This window comes from Nannospalax galili, unplaced genomic scaffold (genome assembly GCF_000622305.1).
Source record: "Nannospalax galili isolate Female #2095 unplaced genomic scaffold, S.galili_v1.0 scaffold27, whole genome shotgun sequence".
NCBI classification, from domain to species: Eukaryota; Metazoa; Chordata; class Mammalia; order Rodentia; family Spalacidae; genus Nannospalax; species Nannospalax galili.
In genome coordinates, this window is record NW_008357993.1 from 3,218,651 (window position 1) to 3,238,915 (window position 20,265).

At 34.7% G+C, this 20,265-nt stretch overlaps 1 protein-coding gene across 3 annotated transcripts in view; it reads left to right on the forward strand.

Moving 5' to 3' along the window:
- The window catches only part of Pja2 (praja ring finger ubiquitin ligase 2), a 60,511-nt gene that overhangs the window by 23,424 nt on the left and 16,822 nt on the right, over positions 1-20,265 (forward strand). For 2 of the 3 annotated variants that reach the window (XM_008856012.3, XM_029557635.1), the window contains exons 4-6: positions 1,185-2,226; positions 13,555-13,740; positions 19,444-19,629. In XM_008856012.3, coding sequence (XP_008854234.1) covers positions 1,185-2,226; positions 13,555-13,740; positions 19,444-19,629 — 1,414 coding nt within the window. The remainder of the gene's footprint in view (positions 1-1,184; positions 2,227-13,554; positions 13,741-19,443; positions 19,630-20,265) is intronic. The other variant, XM_008856014.3, reaches the window with a different exon arrangement.

A 20,265-nucleotide genomic window follows, 5' to 3' on the forward strand; every position in this document is an offset into this window, starting at 1 on the left:
TATATACACATATAATTTTTTCTATTTATTAGTTTCATCTTCTGGTTCTAAGCAAGCTGGATAATTCTAGAATATTGAATATTTTCACTGTCACTTATATATAAGAATCTGAGCCAGGCGTAGTGGCTCATACCTATAGTCCCAGCACTTGGGAGGCAGAGGCAGGTGGATCTCTGTGAGTTCAAGGCCAGCGTTGTCTACATAGTGAGTTCCAGGACAGCTGGGGCTCCAGGGAGACCCTGTCTCAAAAGACAGAAAAAAAAAAAAAAAAGAATCTGAGCCAGGCATGGTGGTGTACACTCAGGATAGGCCAAGGCTGGCTAATCTCTGTGAGATGGAGGCCAGCCTGGTCTGCATAGCAAGGTCCAGGCCAGCTGGGGCTACAGGGACACCCTGTGTCAGAAAACAACAAACAACATAAAAAGAATCTGAAATGTTAGCTAAGATCATTCCAATAAAGAACATTTTCTGTTATAAGACTGAACTTGAGTTATTTTATGATTTATACATTTTTGTTCCAACACATCTCGGTATCTTTTTTTATTAAACTTAATGGTAATAAGATAGTCAAGTTAAAAGAATTATTAGATTTGATTTTTCTTCATGTATCAGAATTCTGACAAAGTATGGCAAATTTAATCAGTATATTGACTTTTTTTTCAGTCATAGTTCTAACATGTAAATTATTGGATAACTATCTGATGTACTTTTCTGAAAAGTACAAAATACAATTAAAGTCTCATTTCTCATAGGTCTGTAACCTGGTGTTACTAATATATGACATAAGTACTTTTGAAGTTTTGTTCTTTAAAAAAATACTGTGTAATAAAAGAAGTTAGCTTTGGAGATCAGTGGGAGGGCCGATTATGCAGATTCTACTTGTGCTTGTCATTGTGTAGCCTCTCATTAGCCTCCTCTCTTTTGTCTTAGAGAAGCTCTTAGATATTAGGACTTAGGTAAGAAACCATCTGTAAAAGAAACATGAGGGACAGGCTCTTGAACTCACGGGGTAACCAGTCTATATTACCAGTAAAGTTAGGGACCATAGAAGCACTTGCCAAATCAATTCACACATATTTTCAAGTAGGTAATAATTGATAATGATTTCTACTAAATTGATATTACTACATAAAATTTTATATAAATTAATCCCTCCAAAATATTTTCTTTTGTTCTTTATGAAGGTTCCAGTTCACTGGATCAAGTTCATTCTCCTTTACCCAACGAAACTACATTTGAAAAAAGTGAAACAGAAATTCCCAGTTGTGGTGTAACACTGAATCAAACCACTGAGAGCAGCCCATCCTATGCCACAGTATGTCATAGTGAGGAAGTCAGGGAGACCTTAGAAAGCAATAAGAATCTTCATAATAACTCTGAGACAGAGTATACTCCAGGAATTTGTAATGTCTCAAGTGTCCAAAATGGAATGTCATTGGTTCATACTGACTCTAATGATGCAGACAGCAAACATGGTAAAAATAATGACTGTCTTCAGCTTTCTCTAGAAGCTGTGGAAGGTGGTAGATGTCAGGAAGTATTAAGCAATATAGTATTTGAGCTGGAAAATGGAGAGGCAGAGGTGTACACTGATCTTTCTCCGTCAGTTCCATCTCTCAGCTGTGAAATAACTGATGAGTTTGAAGAGTTAGATTCAGTACGTTTAGTGAAAAGTTCTGATAATACTGAGTTTGTCCATGAGAATGGGCAGGAATTTCAGAGGTCTTCTCAAGATGACATTGTTAGAGAGAAGCAACAAGATAATACCAACCAGGAAAGACAGGCAGAAAATTCAGCTCAAGATGTAGCCTGTGTTCCAGGGCATATTTGTAATGAACAAAATACCAGTGACAACTGCCATGGAAGTTCTCCTGAACAGGTAGTGAGGCCAAAAGTTAGAAAAGTAGTAAGTTCAAGCCAGGTAGACCAAGAAACAGGTTTTAATAGGCATGAGGCTAAACAAAGAAGTGTTCAGAGATGGAGAGAGGCTTTGGAAGTTGAGGAATGTAGCTCAGAAGACCCTTTAATAAAGTGTGAAGAATTTGATGGAGAACATGAGTGTATGTTCCTGACTCCACCTTACTCAAGAGTTACACAGAGGGAAACAGAACATAATCATGTAACATCAGAAAATGGAGCCACAGCAGGAAGGCAAGAAACTCGGGATAGTACGTTTTGGAATGGCTGTGGAGATTATTACCAGCTCTATGACAAAGATGAAGATAGGTAAGGCTTTATGAAATACTTTGTTGACTTGTGGAGTGAACAAAGTGGTTTTTCTTTTTAAAAAAGATTTCATTACCATATATTCATTATACAAAGTAATGATTTACCTTGTACTTTGATCATATTCAATCCCCTGTTGCCCTTTTTTATCCCCATCTTCTTTCCAAATAGTCCCCCCTCCAGTTTTATGTATTATATTTTTAAAGCTAGAGCCTGCAAATGAGCGAAAACATGCAACATTTTCTGAGCCCAATTTATTTTGCTAATAATCCCCAGTTCCATCCAACTTTCTAAAATTGGCATAAGTTCTTTATGGATGAATAAGATATATATATATATATCTGGTTGCATACTTATTTATTCTAGGCTGATTCTACGATTTGGCTATTGTGAGTTGTATTCAAATAGGGCCAGTATAATGGTTCGGTGGGTAAAGGTATTTGTCCCTAAGCCTGATAACCTGAGTTCCATTCCCTGGTCTCCCATGATGGAAGGAGAGAATTGACTCCCATAAGTTGTTCTCTGACCTCCACATGTACACTCTGGCACACTCATGCCCACATAATATACAAAATAAATTATTTTAAATTAAAAAAAAAAAGCAATGCTGAAATAAACACAATTGTGTATCTCTGTGATATGCTGACATAAATTCCTTTGGGTATATATGCCTAGGAGTGTTATAACTGGATCATATGAGAGTTATGCTTTCAGTCTGTTAGAACCTCAAATATTGATTTCCATAGTGGGTGCATTAATTCATATTCCTGTCAGTAGTTTTTGAGGCTTCCTTCCTTTGTGCATCCTCACAAGCATTTTTTGTTTGTTTTCTTGATTATAGCCATCTTGACTAGAATGAGATCAACTCTCCATGTAGTTTTAATTTTCATTTCCCTGTTAGCTAAAGATATTGAACATTTCTTTCTCATATTTTTTGGCCATTTGTACTTTTGAGAACTGATTTATTTGGCTATTTATTGGCTGTATGATATGTGGCGCGCGTGGTGTGTGTGTGTGTGTGTGTGTGTGTGTGTGTGTGTGTGTGCGCGCGCGCGCACACGCGTTTGCTTTACTGCATTAATCCCCTATTGAATGGATAACTGGTAAAGTTTTTCTCCCATTTTGTAGACTGTTTCTTCACTCTGTAAAATTGTTTGCTTTGCTGTACAGAAACTTAATTTCATGCCCTCACACTCATCAATTCTTGGCTTTATTTCTTGAGCTACTAGAGTTCTTTTCAGAAAGTCGTTGTCTATTACTATATCTTGAAGAGATTTCTGTCCTACTGTAGTAGTTTCAAAATTTCAGGACTTACATCAAGATCTTTGATCCATTTTGAATTGATTTTTATATATAGGGTAAGAGATAGGAATCTACTTTGATTGGTCTACAAGTGGATGTTGAGTTTCTCCAGCACTGTTTGTAAAAGAGACTGTCTTCTCCAGTGTATGCTTTTGGCTCCTTTGGCAAAAATCAGATAGCTATAGCTGCATGGCTTTTTTTCTAGGTTCTCTGTTCTAATCCATGGGTCCACATTTGTTAAAAAAGTGCTTTGTTTCTGATATGTTTGATGGGCTGTGTGATGTGATCAGGGAATTTGATATTTTGAGCTATCAAATGTTCTTAATGAGTATTAACCATATGCAAACTACTGGTTAGCGTATTTCAACAGAAACTTTCTTTGAGGCATTTTAGTAATAATATTTTACAAATGCTAAAATTTTATATAATGATTGTTACAAGCAGTGAAGATGTGAATTATTTTAATTCATGGTATTTCAGTGAATGAAATGCAAAGTGTACATTTATTGTGTTTTTTATAACCTATTTTAAGACAGTTTAGGTGTAGAAAATGACTAAGACCACAGAAATTATTGATTGACAGTACTGCATTAACTTAGTAGTTGGATTTTTGGTTTTGGGTTTTTTTTTGTTTTGTTTTGTTTTTTTTGGTGTTTTTTGAGACAGGGTCTCCCTGTGGCCCCAGCTGTCCTGGAACTCACTATGTAGACCAGGCTGGCCTCAAACTCACAAAGATCCGCCTGCCTCTGCCTCCTAAGTGCTGAGACTAAAGGCATGCGCCACCATGCCCGACTAATATAGCACCCATTTCTCTTTTTACTGTTTTTTTGTTGTTGTTCTCATTTCTTGTCACTAAATTTACTTTTATTTAAAACTTCTTTTCTGGGTGTGATGGTACAGGCATGTAATCTCTTTATTCATGAGACTGAGACAGGAAAATCATGAATTCAATGCCAGATCCTATCTCAAACAAAACAGAACAGAAAACTCTCCCTTATAGCTAGCTCTATATGGTGGATACTGTTGCTTCCTCCATCCAGAGATGCAGAAATTGAGTCAAAGAGAGTTAGTAGAGATAAGTGGTATAGCTAACATTAGGCACCTTAAACTCCAAAAACTATATTCACTTGCTGTTGCACTGTGCTACTATTATCAAGACTTTCTCTTTTTCAAATATAGATTCCTTTTTCTCCCAAACCATAAGACATCAGAAAGGAAAAAGTAGAGAATTTCTTTGTACAGCTGCTTAATTTTTTTAAAAAAATGTTTTATTTATATTTTTTTATTTTATGTGTATGCGTGTATTGCCTGCATGTAGGTAAGTATATCCATGTCATGCAATGCCCGTGGAGGACAGAAGAGGCTGTCAGATCCCCTGGAACTGGAATTACAGACAGTTGTTAGCTGCCACGTCGGTACTGGGATTTGAACCCAGGTCTTCCTCAAGAACAGCCAGTGTTCTTAACCACTGAGCCATCTCTCTAGCCCACTGCTTAATTTTTATTACCACGGAGTCCAAATTTTTATGTACCTTTTAAGCTAATTGAAACCTCAACAGTGTCAGTGATAGTGTAATTACAAGATTTTATACAGTATTAAAATTCTTTTTAATTAGGAAGTGGTATAAAGGGAATTTACTATTTTAACTATGAATGCATTTTATCTTGTATCATAAAAGAATAAATGCTTGATTTTCTTTATAATTATGAATTCAGCTATTATACTATGTAATGTATTACAGAAAACAGCTGAAATATGATTTGTGTTGCTGTCTTGAGGCTTATAAATAGGGATAGTAGATAATTTTCATATAACTTACTGTTTCTTTTTATTTTTTAAATAAAGAGAGAAGTCAGTTCTTCATTTTATACTGAGAGCTCAGTCTATAGTTAACAAATAAGAGATCAGATATTGAAGGAGACAAAAAATAATTGGACAAAAGGAATGGTAGGGAAAACAAGCAAGTACTTAGAGTTAGAAATTGCCATATCACTGACAAATACATGTTGGAAATAACCAAGGAAATGGGAAATGTTAATGCCTAACTAATCCACGGAGATCATTTCTCCTGTACTTTACATAAACTTTTGTTAGACCATTCCCTAAGTCTTTCTATTTTGGTGTTTGTAACAGTGAGAGCTCTTTCTGACTGAAATTTGGGTTTAGTTAGGATGATATCTATATATTTAATTCAACAAATGCATATTTCATTAGATAACATAGTTATAAATAGCTAATTAAATAGATGGATATGGACTACAAAAATAAATGGGTAAAGTCCCTAATCTGTAGAGTTAGAAAATCCTGACAGAAATACAACATACAAAACTAATAATTCACATTGCTTTAAATAAGCTCATATGATAAGCAGAACTTTTTAGGAGAATAGGAAATAATAAATTTTTTAGGAATAAAATGAAGAAATTTATAATGATTTGTAAGATCTACTGTTTAACCTAAGAGTAAAATAAGATGTTTGTCCAACTTCTGTTGGAATTCCCCTTTTTTATTCAAAATCCATGAAGTTCCAAAATCAAAGTGACCTCAAAACTTGATTTGAAATTAACTGCTTTGATGACTGGTATGGATCTGAATTAAAAGGAGGCTCTTTTTTTCAAGTACTTATTTTACTGCAGAAACATTTTTGTGTTTGATAATTTTTTGCTAGTCTGGCCTCCACTGGGAGTTGTTAGCCACTGTTTCTAAACCTGGGAGAAAATATTTAAATTCCAAAATATTCAATTCAGCTTTTAAGATTTTTGGATTTGATTATGAACCTCTGTTATACTTCTAAATTTCTATGAAAAAGAAAGATTCTTTGGTAATTTATCTTTGAAAGTATAGGGTTACTTTTTTTTCTAGTTACACATTTTTTTGCTTCTTGGAAGAAAATTATTTATATTGACTTCATCATTGTAGACACAAAACAAAAATAAACGTCCTTAAGTTTTGCTTGCTTTTTATAGTTAAGTCAAATATTATGTAATGAAACTGTTGAAATCCTTTTTTATCAGTTCTATAACAGTATAGTTTTTATGAATCCTGGTTTTTAAACATTTTAGGGGTACAGGTGAATTTGCCTAGAAGGATTTTAAATGGTTTCAGAGTGTTTTCTTAGTACACTTACAATTTTTTTCTTAAGTAATGTCAGTATTATGAACAATGATAGGTTTTTGCAAATACAATATGCAGGTAGGAGAAATATTTAGCATTAATAAAACCTTTTTCTTTAAACTCCTTAGTAATATATTGACTTAGATACTTTGCAGTTAGAGTGTGACAAAAAATGGAGATAATTTTGTAGAATTAAAATAACAATGCAGCCAGTGTAGTGGTGCACGCCTTTAATCCCAGCACTCTGGAGGCAAAGGCAGGTGGATCTCTGTGAGTTCAAGGCCAGCCTGGTCTACAGAGCAAATTCTAGGTCAGCTGGGGCTACAGGGAGATCCTGTCTCAAAAAGACCAAAACAAAGCAACAACAATAAAAAAACCAATGCAATGCTAGGAAAAGATACATGTTGTTATTCATTTAAGAATCATAGAAGCTGGACAATGCAGCACATACCTTATAATTCCAGCATTTTAGAGGTAGAGGCAGGAATCAGTAGTTCCAAGGTCATCCTCAGCTTTGGAATGAGTTCAAGGTCAGCCTGGACTACATGAGATCCTGTCTCAAAAAAAGGGAAAGAAACCAAATAAATTTTGATGGATAATGTGGTCTACCTCGGACTCCACTCGTGTTTTACACATGTAAGCCTTAAAATATATTTTAGGACTGAATTATTTCAGTAGTCTAAATATTTTTTTGATTATTGCTTCTATTTCCTTGTTTCTATTTACCTGATCCTCTTCTCTAACTTCCTATGACGTATTAGTTACCAGGGTCCCTTTTACTATGGTATCAACTAATGTCAAAGTTGAGTAGCCATATACACTACCTTAATTGTGACCCTTGTTCACCTGATGTTTTACTATCTGTACTACTCTGATACTAGTATACTAGAGAAATAGGGAAACAGTGACCACTTTTTTTTTTCAAGTTTCTTAAGAAGGAAAGTATAAAGAACTTCTTGAGTCTGAAATTTTTTTGGAGTTAATTTCTGTTTTGTAAAAGTTAAAGATGATATACTTAAAAATATTTTTTGTCATGTTTGTATTACAGAGGTAACATGGAACACTTATCAACAATAAAACCAAAATTCATTTTGACACCTTCAGAGATTGGAATTTGGCTACTTAAGAAAATATGGATTATATGTTCTTTTTAAATAGTAAAGGATTTTAGATGAATATATGGACACTGTCTTCCCTGAATGATTCTTACATGACCACTTAATCATATTGGAAATGTTACATGCTGTGGGATAAACGGTTCAGCTGTTAGCTTTGCTCTGGGCTTTTTGACAGAGTGACCACTATGTTATTAAATTAGAACTGCAAGAGGAATTTTAATAGGCAGTGAGTATATAATTACCAAACCTGGAATCAGACCAAAGAACTAAGGCTAACACCTTGCTCTTTTGAAATACACCCTGAGAACTTCAGTAACTAAGGACAAGATGTTAAGGTAAAAACAACGATGAAAAACCTCAGTAATATCAGCACATTTTAACCCTGGGCCTAACGTTCTAAAGAGAGGCATGCCATCTACTGACCATTTTTATAGCACTTGAGACTTCTTTCAGAGTTTTTGTCACAAGGGCTTAATCTTGCTTAAAAGGTGAAAAAAAATTTTTACATGAAGGGAAACTATCCAAGACAACTACTTTTGGTGGCAGCACAGGCTTGTAGTCTCAGCTATTCAGAAAAACCAGTACAGGAGGATTAAAAAAAAAATTCCAGGCCTGCCTGGGCTTCTACACGGTGAGTTTGAGGCCATACTGGGACTAGTGAGACTTTGCCTCAGCATAAAAAATACATAAAAGCTTGGAGATACAGCACCATGGTAAAGGCTTGCCTAACATGTGTGAGACCCTAGATTCAATCCCCAGGACCACCCCAAAACAAAACAAAAACCTATTTTTGTTTATATTTGTATTAGTCACTTTTCTGTTGCTGTGAGAAAACACCATAACTAAAGGAACTTACAAAAGGAAGCATTTATTTAGCTTATGATTCCAAAGAGGCAAAAGTCCATCATGGCGGAAGGCATGGCAGCAGAGGAGGCTGGCGTAGGAGCAGAAGCTAATCTTCAAGCAGGCACAGGAAGCAAAGCTTGACTGGCGATCTGGCCAGGCTTAAGAACTCTCTAAGCCTGCCCCCAGTGATGTGCTTCTTCCAGCATGACCACATCTTCTAAGACTTCCCAAAAACAGCACCATTAACTGGGGACAAACTGTTCAAACACTTAGAGCCTATGGGGGACATTCTAATTCAAACCACAATATTGTTGGGAGAATAAAGTGAATATTAGTATTTAGTTTATTTCAGTTTAATATATTAAAAAAATAATTTATTGAAATTTTCTTAAGCATCAGACTCTGTTTCAGTTGTTCAATAAATGCATATTAATAATCTCTGTTCCCATAGTATTCACTAACCTTATAAAGAAATTTATTGTTGTGAGGCTGAGTTAACTTCTTTCCTGTTGTATTATACATTGAGCATCACGCAGAAGGAGCTCTGACATGTATGTCCTATATCAGAAAGAAACCATCTATGAGCAGCCAAAACAAAGCTCTTAAAGCACAGGCTTAAACACACTTTCCTGTCTTGTTTAAATTTTGAGATGTTCGGGAATAAAGTAAAAAATTACTTACCTCTGTGGTTTTTCTGTTGGTGTTGACTGCAGGTAGCATTTACTTACATTCAAAAACAGACAATAATAACTTAAGTGTTACCCTCTTTACACTTGAGTTGATAACAAAATAAACTTTTTAAAAAATGTATTTTTATTCATTAGTTCTTTGAGATTTTTATTCTTCGACAATTTCATATGATATATTTTGATCATATTTACCACCCCTCAGCTCCTCCCCTTAAATCTTTCCCAGATCCACATCTGCTTCCCTTACCCGCCCCCCACAAACTTCATGGTCTTTTTTTAAATAACCCATTGAGTTCAATCAAGTGAAATACATTATAAATCTCAGGTAGAAGTAAGATATGAAAGTAATACCAACCAAAAGTAACCTCATTTCCTGAATCCCCAAAGAAATGATTGCCTCTTTTTTTTTTAGAAACACACACGTACACATGGAATCCAAGGTAGAACTACACCTGTAATTCTATAATGGTGATGATATGGATGATATTGTCTTAGTGGGCTGCAAACTTTTTTTTTTAACAGTTTAGCCTTAAACGTTATTGAACTGGATTATAAAACAGAAGTATGTATTCTAAAAGATTTGGCTGTTATTTTAGAAAATGTATTTTATATGAGTTGCAAACTTTTTTAATGGGTCACCACAGAATAAATATTTTAGGATTTGTAGACCAAAAAGAAAAATGAAGGACATTATGGAGCTATAGCTATTAAGATTATAACCATTCTTTTAAAAAAGATCCTATTTTCTGGATCATGAAATAAAAAAAACAGGTAACCTAGTTTGGGATGATGGTCTAGGGTATACTTTGCTGGCCTCTGGTGTAAAGAAAGGCTAAAGTTGATTGGGTTTTCCAGAAGGCTGATACTGTCACTAAAACAAACCAGCTGATAATGGTAAGTTTTCTTTGGCACAGAAAAGAGGAAAATAGTGGTGTACTAGTAAGCAGTCCACTGAAATATCTAAAAGGATATAGGCTGTATTATGAAAAATTTAACTATTTTCTTTTTAAAACATTCACCTTTTTCCAAAAGTTGTATTAAATACTTTGTTTGCAGTTTTTATCTAAGCATTATTGTAGATCTGACCATTGAATAGTAATAGTGTCATTTTATACAAGGGAAAAATGAGCTCAGAAAAGTTAATTGTCCTAAATTCTAGCCAAAATCTGTCTGACTTCAAAGTATGCTCTTGCCAGTATGGTATCACCATAATACTTTTTCTTTAAAGAAATTGCCTGTGTTGGGTTTGAATTTTTTAATAGTAGAAAATCTTAATCATACTGCAAAGTCTCCCTGACTGACCTTTGAGCCAATTTAGGCTTTTAGAGCTGTATATTAGTAATAAATATTAAAGTTTTCATAGATAGTAACATTCACATTGAAATAGTACTAGAAATTTCTCATGTATTAATTTCTATCTCTCATCAGAAATACACATTCATTTCTGGTACATACTTGTAAAATGTCCATTGTTAACCCTTTTCAGGAAAATAATGCCACTAAAGATTTCTGTTTAAAGCCATATAGCAATCTTTAGTACCTTCTAACAGTCTAGAAATATTTCACTATTCAGGTGTCTTGGAAACTGCTGGTAAATTATTAAAGAAACTGATTTTGCACCTATGTAACAAAAAATATTTTAGACCAGTTAATGTAGTTATGTTTATTTTTAGCAAAACAAGACAAAAAATGATTCATGAATTGGGTTTCTTCCAGAACTAGAGCAGATTATGAGAAATTCCTCCTGCAACGTGATTAAACAAAATTTGGGAGATGGAGGTGAGGCATAGAAAAAATTTTAATTGACTGCTTTGTAGTCCACCAGTCTGTCAATCAGTTACAGCTTAGTTAATTGGCTAGTAGGCTTTTTGCAGCCAACCAGAGCTCACTTGTTGTGACTAAACTCGAGATTCCTTTGGTATATTGAGCTTCCTATGAATTTTATTTAGCACTTAGAGAAAAATAAATGCAGTGTTAAAGAAGCGGTCACAATACAATGAATTGGTCTAAATAAGCCACAAGTTTAGTCCATGAAATAATTGGCAGATAAAAAGCAATTTTATACAGAAGTGTCTTGAAAGAAATGAAGTCTGAAAGACTTCATGAAAGACTGGGTGGGGACCAGACTACAGAATGTGACTGTGAAGATATTTTGATGATGAGAGATAGCATGAAGGAAAAAGTTACACCTTTAGGACAGTGATAGAGCCTTTGTGTAAGGAAGTGTTGGATATAAAAATGTACTGGGATTGTTATTTGAAGAAGTTTAGCACTTGTTTTTTGTTCTGTAAGCTGGTATTTCCATGATGGGTAAAACACATCAGGTCGTATACAGACTAGAGTTTCTCATTTTAATCAGTACTTATTTGAGTGAGGATTAAAAGAGAAAGCTAGCACATCTCACCTGGACCTTAGTAGATATTGCTTATTAGATATTGTTTAAACTACATGTATTTAAGTAAAAGAGAAGTTGGTAAAGAAATGATTTACTGACAGTCATTGGTGTCTTACTGTTTTGTAGGCACTAATGTAGTGATCAATAAGTGATACTCATTTATCTCCCTCATGAGTTCAGTGAGTTATTAGTTACTTCTAACATATTCACACAGTATGAGAAATTAAAGCACAGAGCAGTTTCCACATTTGATCAGTGCTGTATTCAAATCCAGGAAGGCTAACTTAAGAACCCCTGTTCTCACACAGTGTTAATATTTAAACAGTACCAAAGATTTGTGAGCATGTTAGGCATATAATTTAATTATGTGAAATACTGCTCTGGGGGAGAAAAAGAGCTACTAATAAATGTACTATTTAATATGTAAGTTGAAATGATGATAATATCCAGAATACAATTTTTAAATTTTTATTTTATGTGTATGAGTGTTTTGCCTGCATGTATGTAAGTGCAGCATGTGCATGCAATGCCCGACAGAAGCCAGAAGAGGGTGTCGGGTCCCCTGGAACTGAGGTTACAGACGGTTGCTAGTCACCATGTTGATCCTTGGAATTGAACCTGGGTCCTCTGGAAGGACAGCAAGTGTTCTTAGCCCCTGAGCCATCTCTCCAGCCCCCAGAATGTATGCTTTTACTTAATTGAGGAAGTAGAATTAAATCTAGAAAGACCAGTTCAAATTGACTATACAGTTGTGGACTTTTAGAAAATCACTTGAATAAGTTTTTGTTGCTGTTGCTGTTGTTGTTTTGTGGGCTTTTTGCTTTTGCTTTTATTTTTTGCATTTTCTTTTCTTTTTTTAAATTTTATTATTTTTATTTTATGTATATGAGTGTACTGCTTGCATGTATGTGAGTGCACCTGTGTCGTGTAATGCCGCATAGGTCAGAAAAGGGCTTCGGATTCCCCTGGAACTGGCGTTAAGAACAGTTCGTAGCCTCCATGTGGGTGCTGGGAATTGAACTCAGGTCCTCTGCAAGAGCAGTCAGTGCTCTTAACCGCTGAGCCATCTCTCCAGCCCCTCTTTTCTTTATAATAGAAATGGAGAAAAGGGTTTTAGGGTATAAGACTCACTTTGCAGAAAGAATGAATAATAAAGGACTCAAACATGAAAAAATTGGGAGTTAAAGATACGTAGTTTCCAAAATAAAAACATGGTGATACTCCATTCAACAGATAGAAAATGAGAAAGGAACTCTTCTGGCAGATGGATTTTTATAATAAAAATATAATTGGAAAGGAGAGTGAAAAATCTAAAAATATTCAGTGACTAGTTAGTGTTATAAAAGCTTAGGTGCTCAGTGCTGTGTAGGGATATACTTTGAAAAGCTTCTTCTTAAAAGTGAAGGTATCTATGAGTAGTAATAGTATAGGCCATCTGCAAAGTTTTTTTGTTTTTTTTTTTAAAGAAGGATCAGTATATAATTAGAAACTTGTTTCAGGTCAGATGAGAAATAAATCTGTTATTCATTCCAGATACAATTGATGATTCCAAAATTGCATTTAAGTATTTATATAGACTGTCTAAATTACGACAAGCCTTTGCCTAGATACTATTGAATTATGTACTCCAGTAAAAGGAAAATTGAAGTGATACATATTCCATAACTTGTCGTATGCCATAATCATTTAAAAGAGATTCTGTTGAATCTGTGTCCATATTTTTTAGGTTTCTAAAAATTGAATAAGCAGCCGACTAATCATGTGACATCAAGCAGTCCTATCTATCCCATAATGCCTAGTAACACTCCAAATAGTAAAAGTAACTAAGTGTGTAATGGTAGTTTATTTCTGTTCGGATTTGCAGTTCAGAATGTAGTGATGGGGAATGGTCTGCTTCTCTGCCTCATCGATTTTCTGGTACAGAAAAAGATCAATCCTCAAGTGATGAAAGCTGGGAAACTCTGCCAGGAAAGGATGAGAATGAACCTGAGCTACAGAGTGATAGTAGTGGCCCTGAAGAAGAAAACCAAGAATTATCTCTTCAGGAGGGGTATGTTTACCAGTGAGATTTTTTTTAATGTGTATTATACAAGAATAGCATATATCACATTCACATGTTGGGTATGCTATTCTGTTTATAAGCCTATGTAGGACAAATAGATCTACAAAATACTTTGGTATTTTGTAAGGACCACAGAAATGCTAGCAATTTCAGTATTTTTATAAAGGTACAATGTATGCTTTCATGTTGCTTTAGTTTTTAAAATTTATTTCTTTTTATTTTGTCTATGAGTTTTGCCTGCATGTATGTAAGTGTTCTACGTGTGCAGTGCCTGTGTAGGTCAGAAGAGGGTATTGGATCTCTTGGAAATAGCATCAGAGATGATTGGTAGCCACTATGTGGGGGCTGGGAACTGAATCTGGCTCTTCTACAAGAGCAGCCACTGCTCTAAACCACTAAGCCATCTCTCCAGCTCCTCATGATACCTTACAAAGGAAATTTGAGCATTTAAACAATCATTTTGATTAAGTTATGTAGGAATAATTAGTGTTGTTACTGCCATATAGTAAAAAGACTAAGGAGAATAGCACAGCTTGTCACAAGAGGTAGATCAATGGTTATTCTCAGAAATGGAGGCAGCTAATTACAAAAGGTGAAGTTTTAATATGTTCTTACCTGATTGCATTGGGTGATAGCTCCAGAGCAACAGTGATTTGAGGTAAACATCTCTGACTTCTTAACTTGAATGAGAATATTCCTAGTCTGGGGGTTCTCAAATTTGAATTGTGAAGGGCCAGATAAATATTGCTGGTTTGGTGTGCCAGAGTTTTGTGTACGATCTCTTCTGCAACTTCTCACCTCTTGTGTTATAGCTTAAAAGCAGACAAACACAATATTTAAATGAATTGGTACCACAGTGTTTCAACAATTTTTTTTCTAACAAAAATGGTGGCAGGCTAGAAAGACCCTATGGCTCACAGTTTACTAATCCTTGTTCTAATACTTCACCAGTGCTTCTAGCTTTGAGGTTGAGATCTCCCCATGCCTCGTGTGTTATTTTTTAATTAATTTGATTTTTGAGGCTATTAGGAATGTGATTCCCCCCCCCCCCGATTTCTTTCTCTCAAGTCATTTAGTGATATATGGAAAAGCTACTGATTTTTAATCTGTTTTTCTATTCTGCTCTTTTGCTGAAAGTGTTTATCAAATCTATGTGCTTTCTGATAGAATCTTTAAGGCCTTTAGGATCATACTGTCTACAAACAGGGACAGTTTGAATTTTTTCTTATTTGTATCCCTTTATTTCTTTCTCAGACCTTAATGACCTGGGTAATACTTAAAGTACTATATTGAAAGAGTGGAAACAGTGGACCCTCTTGTCTCATGATTGTAGAGGAAAGAATTTTTAAATCACATTAAGGAAATACCAGTCTTTTATTTTATGAAATTCTAGCATGAATGTTGAATTTTACTCATCTTTTCAATGTGAAAATGATGATTTTTCATTTTTGACTCGCTAATCATAAGGAGTTTTTCTGTTACTAAATTTGTTGATATATTTAACTATCTTTTTTGAAGTAAGCCAAACATGATTGTGTAGTTATGGGTTAATGATGAATTTTGTTTTCTATTAGAAGACTTTAGTGTTGAGATCCTTAACTAAATATTGTCTCTAGATTTTGGCTTCAATATAAGTTTGATACTTGCTTTGCTTTAAAAAATAGTATGCTTCTCTTTTTTTCTATACTCTGCTTCTGTGTTAATGTAGCTTATTCTGATGGGTTGTTAGTATTGGGTAGTGAAACCATCTGGGTATTTTATTGTAAGAGAATATCTTTTTGGTAATTTAAGTTTTGCTATGACAACTAATTGGTTCGACTTTTAGTTTCCTATGGGATATTTTCTTGCACTAATAACTGAAATTTGTACTTGTCAAACTATATAAATTTCCAGCTTGATATTAATTATATAAAAACATTTAGGTAGGCCCAACCTAAAGGACTTTTGGCAGTTGATGGCTGCTATGAAGGGGATAGACACTGTCTTACAGGTTTAGGACTTTTGGTGGGCTCAGCAGATGGACCCACACTGAAGGACGTTGGGGGACACATCAAAATCTATAGGCCATATATATATATATATATGTGTGTGCATATATGAGAGTTTATTACATTGGGCAGGGGCGGGGGGTGAGGAGAGGGGAGTAGATCTAAATGCCATCAAAATGTATTATATGAAAATCACAAAAATTCAATAAAAAATGCAAAAAATAAGTAATAAAAAATTTAGGTAAGGCACATTTTAATAAGGAAGATAGAAACATAAATTACAGACTAATGTTTATTGCAAGGAGAATAAGACAGTAATGTAATAAATGGAAACTAATAGAGAACATTAAATACAGTGTTCAGGGAGGATGCCTCAGGAATTATTTCAGCTGAGATCTAAAAAGATAAAAAGTGGCTGGTAAGATGGCTCAGTGGGCTAAGGTACCTGATGACCTGGAGTTCAATTTCAAGGCCCACATGGTAGAAGGAAAAAAATAGCCTCTGACCTCCAAACGCATGCTGAAGCAGGCATACATTACAATACACGACACACACACACACACACACACACACACACACGTAAATAAAAATAAACAATTAATGTTAAGGAAATGTTGTCTGGGCAAAGGGAACGGTAAGAACAGAAATACTGAAAAGGAATGATGAGATGAAAATAGCCAAGAACCAGACAATGAGGGCCATGTTAGAAGCATTGAAACTTTTTCAGAGAGCAGTGAGATGTTTTAAATGGAGAATTAACTGATACATTAATTTTGAAAGATGATAGTCTGCTTTGTGATGATTAAATTGGAAAGGGATTCAAGTTTTAAAAAGAACAAGTTGCACTGTTTGATTAGTGGGTAATAGTGACTTTTATTTAAAAAGTTTGAGTGCTGAGGATATAGCTTAATGGTAGAGTACTTGCCAAGCAAGCCAAAATAAAAAATAAAATAAAAATTTAAAAAACCCCAAAGTAAAACAAAAGTCAACAACAACAAAAAAAAATTCAAGTTTGAGACTATTTTGAAAAAATTTTTAAGATTTTATTTTTATTTTATGCGTATGAATGTTTTGCCTACATGTAAGTGTACTATGTGCATGCCTGATGACTGCCAAGGCCAGAAGAGGTTGTTGGATCCTCTAGAACTGGGGTTAAGGGCAGTTGTTAGCTGCCATATGGGTGCTGGGAACTGAATCTGGGTCTCTGAAAGAGCAGTAAGTGCTCTTAACTGCTGAGCCATCTCTCCAGCCCCAAGAATATTTTGAATAATAGGATAGATTAAGTATTGGATGAAGATGAATGAGGAATAAGTTGTGACTTAGGTTTTTCACCTTGAACATTAAGTAGATGTCACTGTCATTTGCTAATATGGACAAGCCTAGGAGGGGGATTAGGAAAAAGGACTTATTTGGGAAGTTTGAAGTGTCAGTTATACACTGTAGATGGCAAGTAGGTAATAGTGTATAATTTATAACTTTAAAGAGAATGTCCCTCTTGAAGTCAAATGCCAAGATATATAACAATAAATGAAATACATTTGGGAGACACTGGCTGTTCTCATAAACATCATCTAATAATATAACCTGGTAATTTATTTTGTTTTAAATCGATGATAGGGGATACAACTAAACATTAGATAGTAGTAATTTTTAAATATATGGGCGAAGACCACAGTATTAGTTAATTTTATGTTAACTATGTACTAATATTTTAAGGATAGCCACCTCTGTGTGCATGCACAGAGACCCAAAGAGAAGAACACAAGAAGTCCATTAGGAAAATATGAAAAGAAAAATGGATAGAAAAGGAGAAAAAATAGATTGAAAAGATGGGCTATAAGAATAGAGATTAGAAGTCACATGAAAAAAGTATAATCCTTGCTTTTATAATGTAAAGCTATCAGTGAATTTTTGAAAGCTAAAACTGTTTATAAATATTTAAAGTATAAGTATATAGAAAAGTTGAAAATAAAAGATTAGAAATATTTTAGGTAAGTACTCACCGAAAGAAAACGGAACAGTTGTTAACAATTGAAAAGTAGACTTAAGGGTATATTTTTTTAAGTTTTATTAGAAGCTAGATAGATGGCTCAGCAGTTAAATGCACTTGCTGAGCAATCCTTAGGAAACAAGAGTTCAGATCCCAGCACCCAACTTAACAAGCCAGGGCATCTGGCTCATCCCTATAACCCCAGCTTTGAGGCATATAGAAACAGCAGGTTTCCTGGGACTTGCTGGCTTACAGAGAAAACACAAAAACAGGTTAAATGAGAGGCCTTGCCTTGCCTCAGAGGACTAGGTGGCAAGTGATAGAGGATACCTGACACCCTCCTTGGGCCTCTGTACATGCACACAGGCACACACACAAATAAAAGTCTTTTTTAAAAGATTAATTGTTTTATTGTGTGTATATCTATGTGGGAATATATGCCACATGTATGCAAGTGCCTACGGAGGCCAGAAGAGGTCGGATCCCCTGGAGCTGAAGTTGTAGGCAGTAGTGAGCCACCCAACATGGGTGCTGGAAACTGAACTTGGAACCTCTAGAAGAGTAACAACCACTCTTAACCATTGAACTGTCTCTATCTCATAGAGTCTTTTCTAAGCATTATTGGAGAGTGAAAAAGCCACTACCAGTGGTAGTAAACACAGTTTATCAATGGAATGCATCAGTTCTAAATTTGAATGTAACCTAATTGCAAAAATTTTGATAAAACTATATGGATAATATTGATAAATTTACAATGCTAAGAAATTTGTATATACCTAGCTCAATTACAGATGGATAGTAAAATTTGTCTACTTTTAGCAGATTTGAATAACCTAAGCATGGGGTTAATGAAGACTGCATCTTATGGAATACAGAAGGATATAAGGAACAGTCATAAAAACAGGAAATGTTAAGTAAAAATAAATTCTATCATTTAAATAAGCAGAATGATATGGCAGATAGTAACTGAAAAGCAACTAAGAAACCTCTTGAGGTGACATGTAATCTGATACGAATATCAAAAAGGACATAACAGTGTGAAAAGCTGCTGAACGAACATTTCTTGTTGGTGTTTTTTACTTGTGGGTTCATTGCAACAGAGATATTTTTATAATAATAATAAAGATTTCTGTTCTATAAATTTCCCCAAGGTAGAAATGCTGGCCATATGTTCTACAAGTAAAAACAAAACAAATTTAAGTAGTCTCAATATGGGTTTCTCTTGCAGAGAAATACAAGAGCAGATATAATTTGTAAGACCAATAAATTTGAACTAGGAACTATTTCCTAAGCACGACCGCTTGACAGATTCACTTTGTATTTAAAATTTTTATTGCATTTTATTGTATGTGTGTATGTGGGGGGGTACAGCTTAAGGGAGTTTCTCACCATTGGGGTCCAGAGGGAGGGAGGGAGGGAAGGAGGGAGGGAAAAAAAAACTTAAGGGAGTTGGTTCTCTCGCCATTGGGGTCCTGGGGATTGAATTTAGGTTGTTGGATTTGGTAGCAAATGCCTTTACCTGCTTAGCATCTCACCAGCTGATTTACTTCCTATTTAAGTAGTTCTGCCGCTAAGGAAAATTCTTAATTAGACTCATAAACACAAGAACTTAGAACTCCAAGAATACAAGTTACTTGCCCTAAATAGAATACTTTAAAAACAAAAAACCAGTGAGGATGTGTTTGAAAGCAGCACCCTTTTCTTCCTTATTAGGGAACAGACATCTTTGGAGGAGGGAGAAATTCCCTGGTTACAGTACAATGAAGTCAATGAAAGCAGCAGCGATGAGGGAAATGAACCCGCCAATGAGTTCGCACAACCAGAAGCTTTCATGCTGGATGGTAACAACAACCTTGAGGATGACTCCAGTGTGAGTGAAGACTTAGATGTGGACTGGAGGTATGTAGCACAGTGTTACTAACATGCTTAGTTACTTATGGCATACAGTTTGTTTATGACTTAAAGTGATAGGAACTGAATCTTTGAATAAGAAAAATTCTGATTTTTCCCATTTATGAGTCTTCAAAGTTTATTGTAGTTGTTGCTTTCTACCTGGATTCTTTTCCACATCCCTCCATAGGAAATCTCATCCCTTTTGACTTTTACGTTTTTATGGCATTGATTTGTAAAAGAAAGTTTTTTGAATGTTTGCTGTTTTGAATTGAACCTAAATATGTCAATACCTTAAATAATGTCAGACTTACAAGAAAGTGGCAGAAATGGTACAGATTATTCCCATTTACGCTTCACTAAAATCCCTTAAATATTAACATTTTAAAACATTTTTTTTTATTTCTGTATTTATGGTAAGAATTTTTTTGACCTTTTCATGAGAAAAATCCACAGGAATGATTTATTTATCTATAAAAATCCTAGAATGAATTTCTGAAAACTAAGAACATTTTCTTATATAACACAGAATTTCTGAAATCAGAAAATTAGTGCTGATACCGTACTGATTACTTCATCCCCTATTGCCAGGGACTACGTAGATATTGTTTCTGGTTTAGTCCAGGACCAGTCATTGTGTTTGGT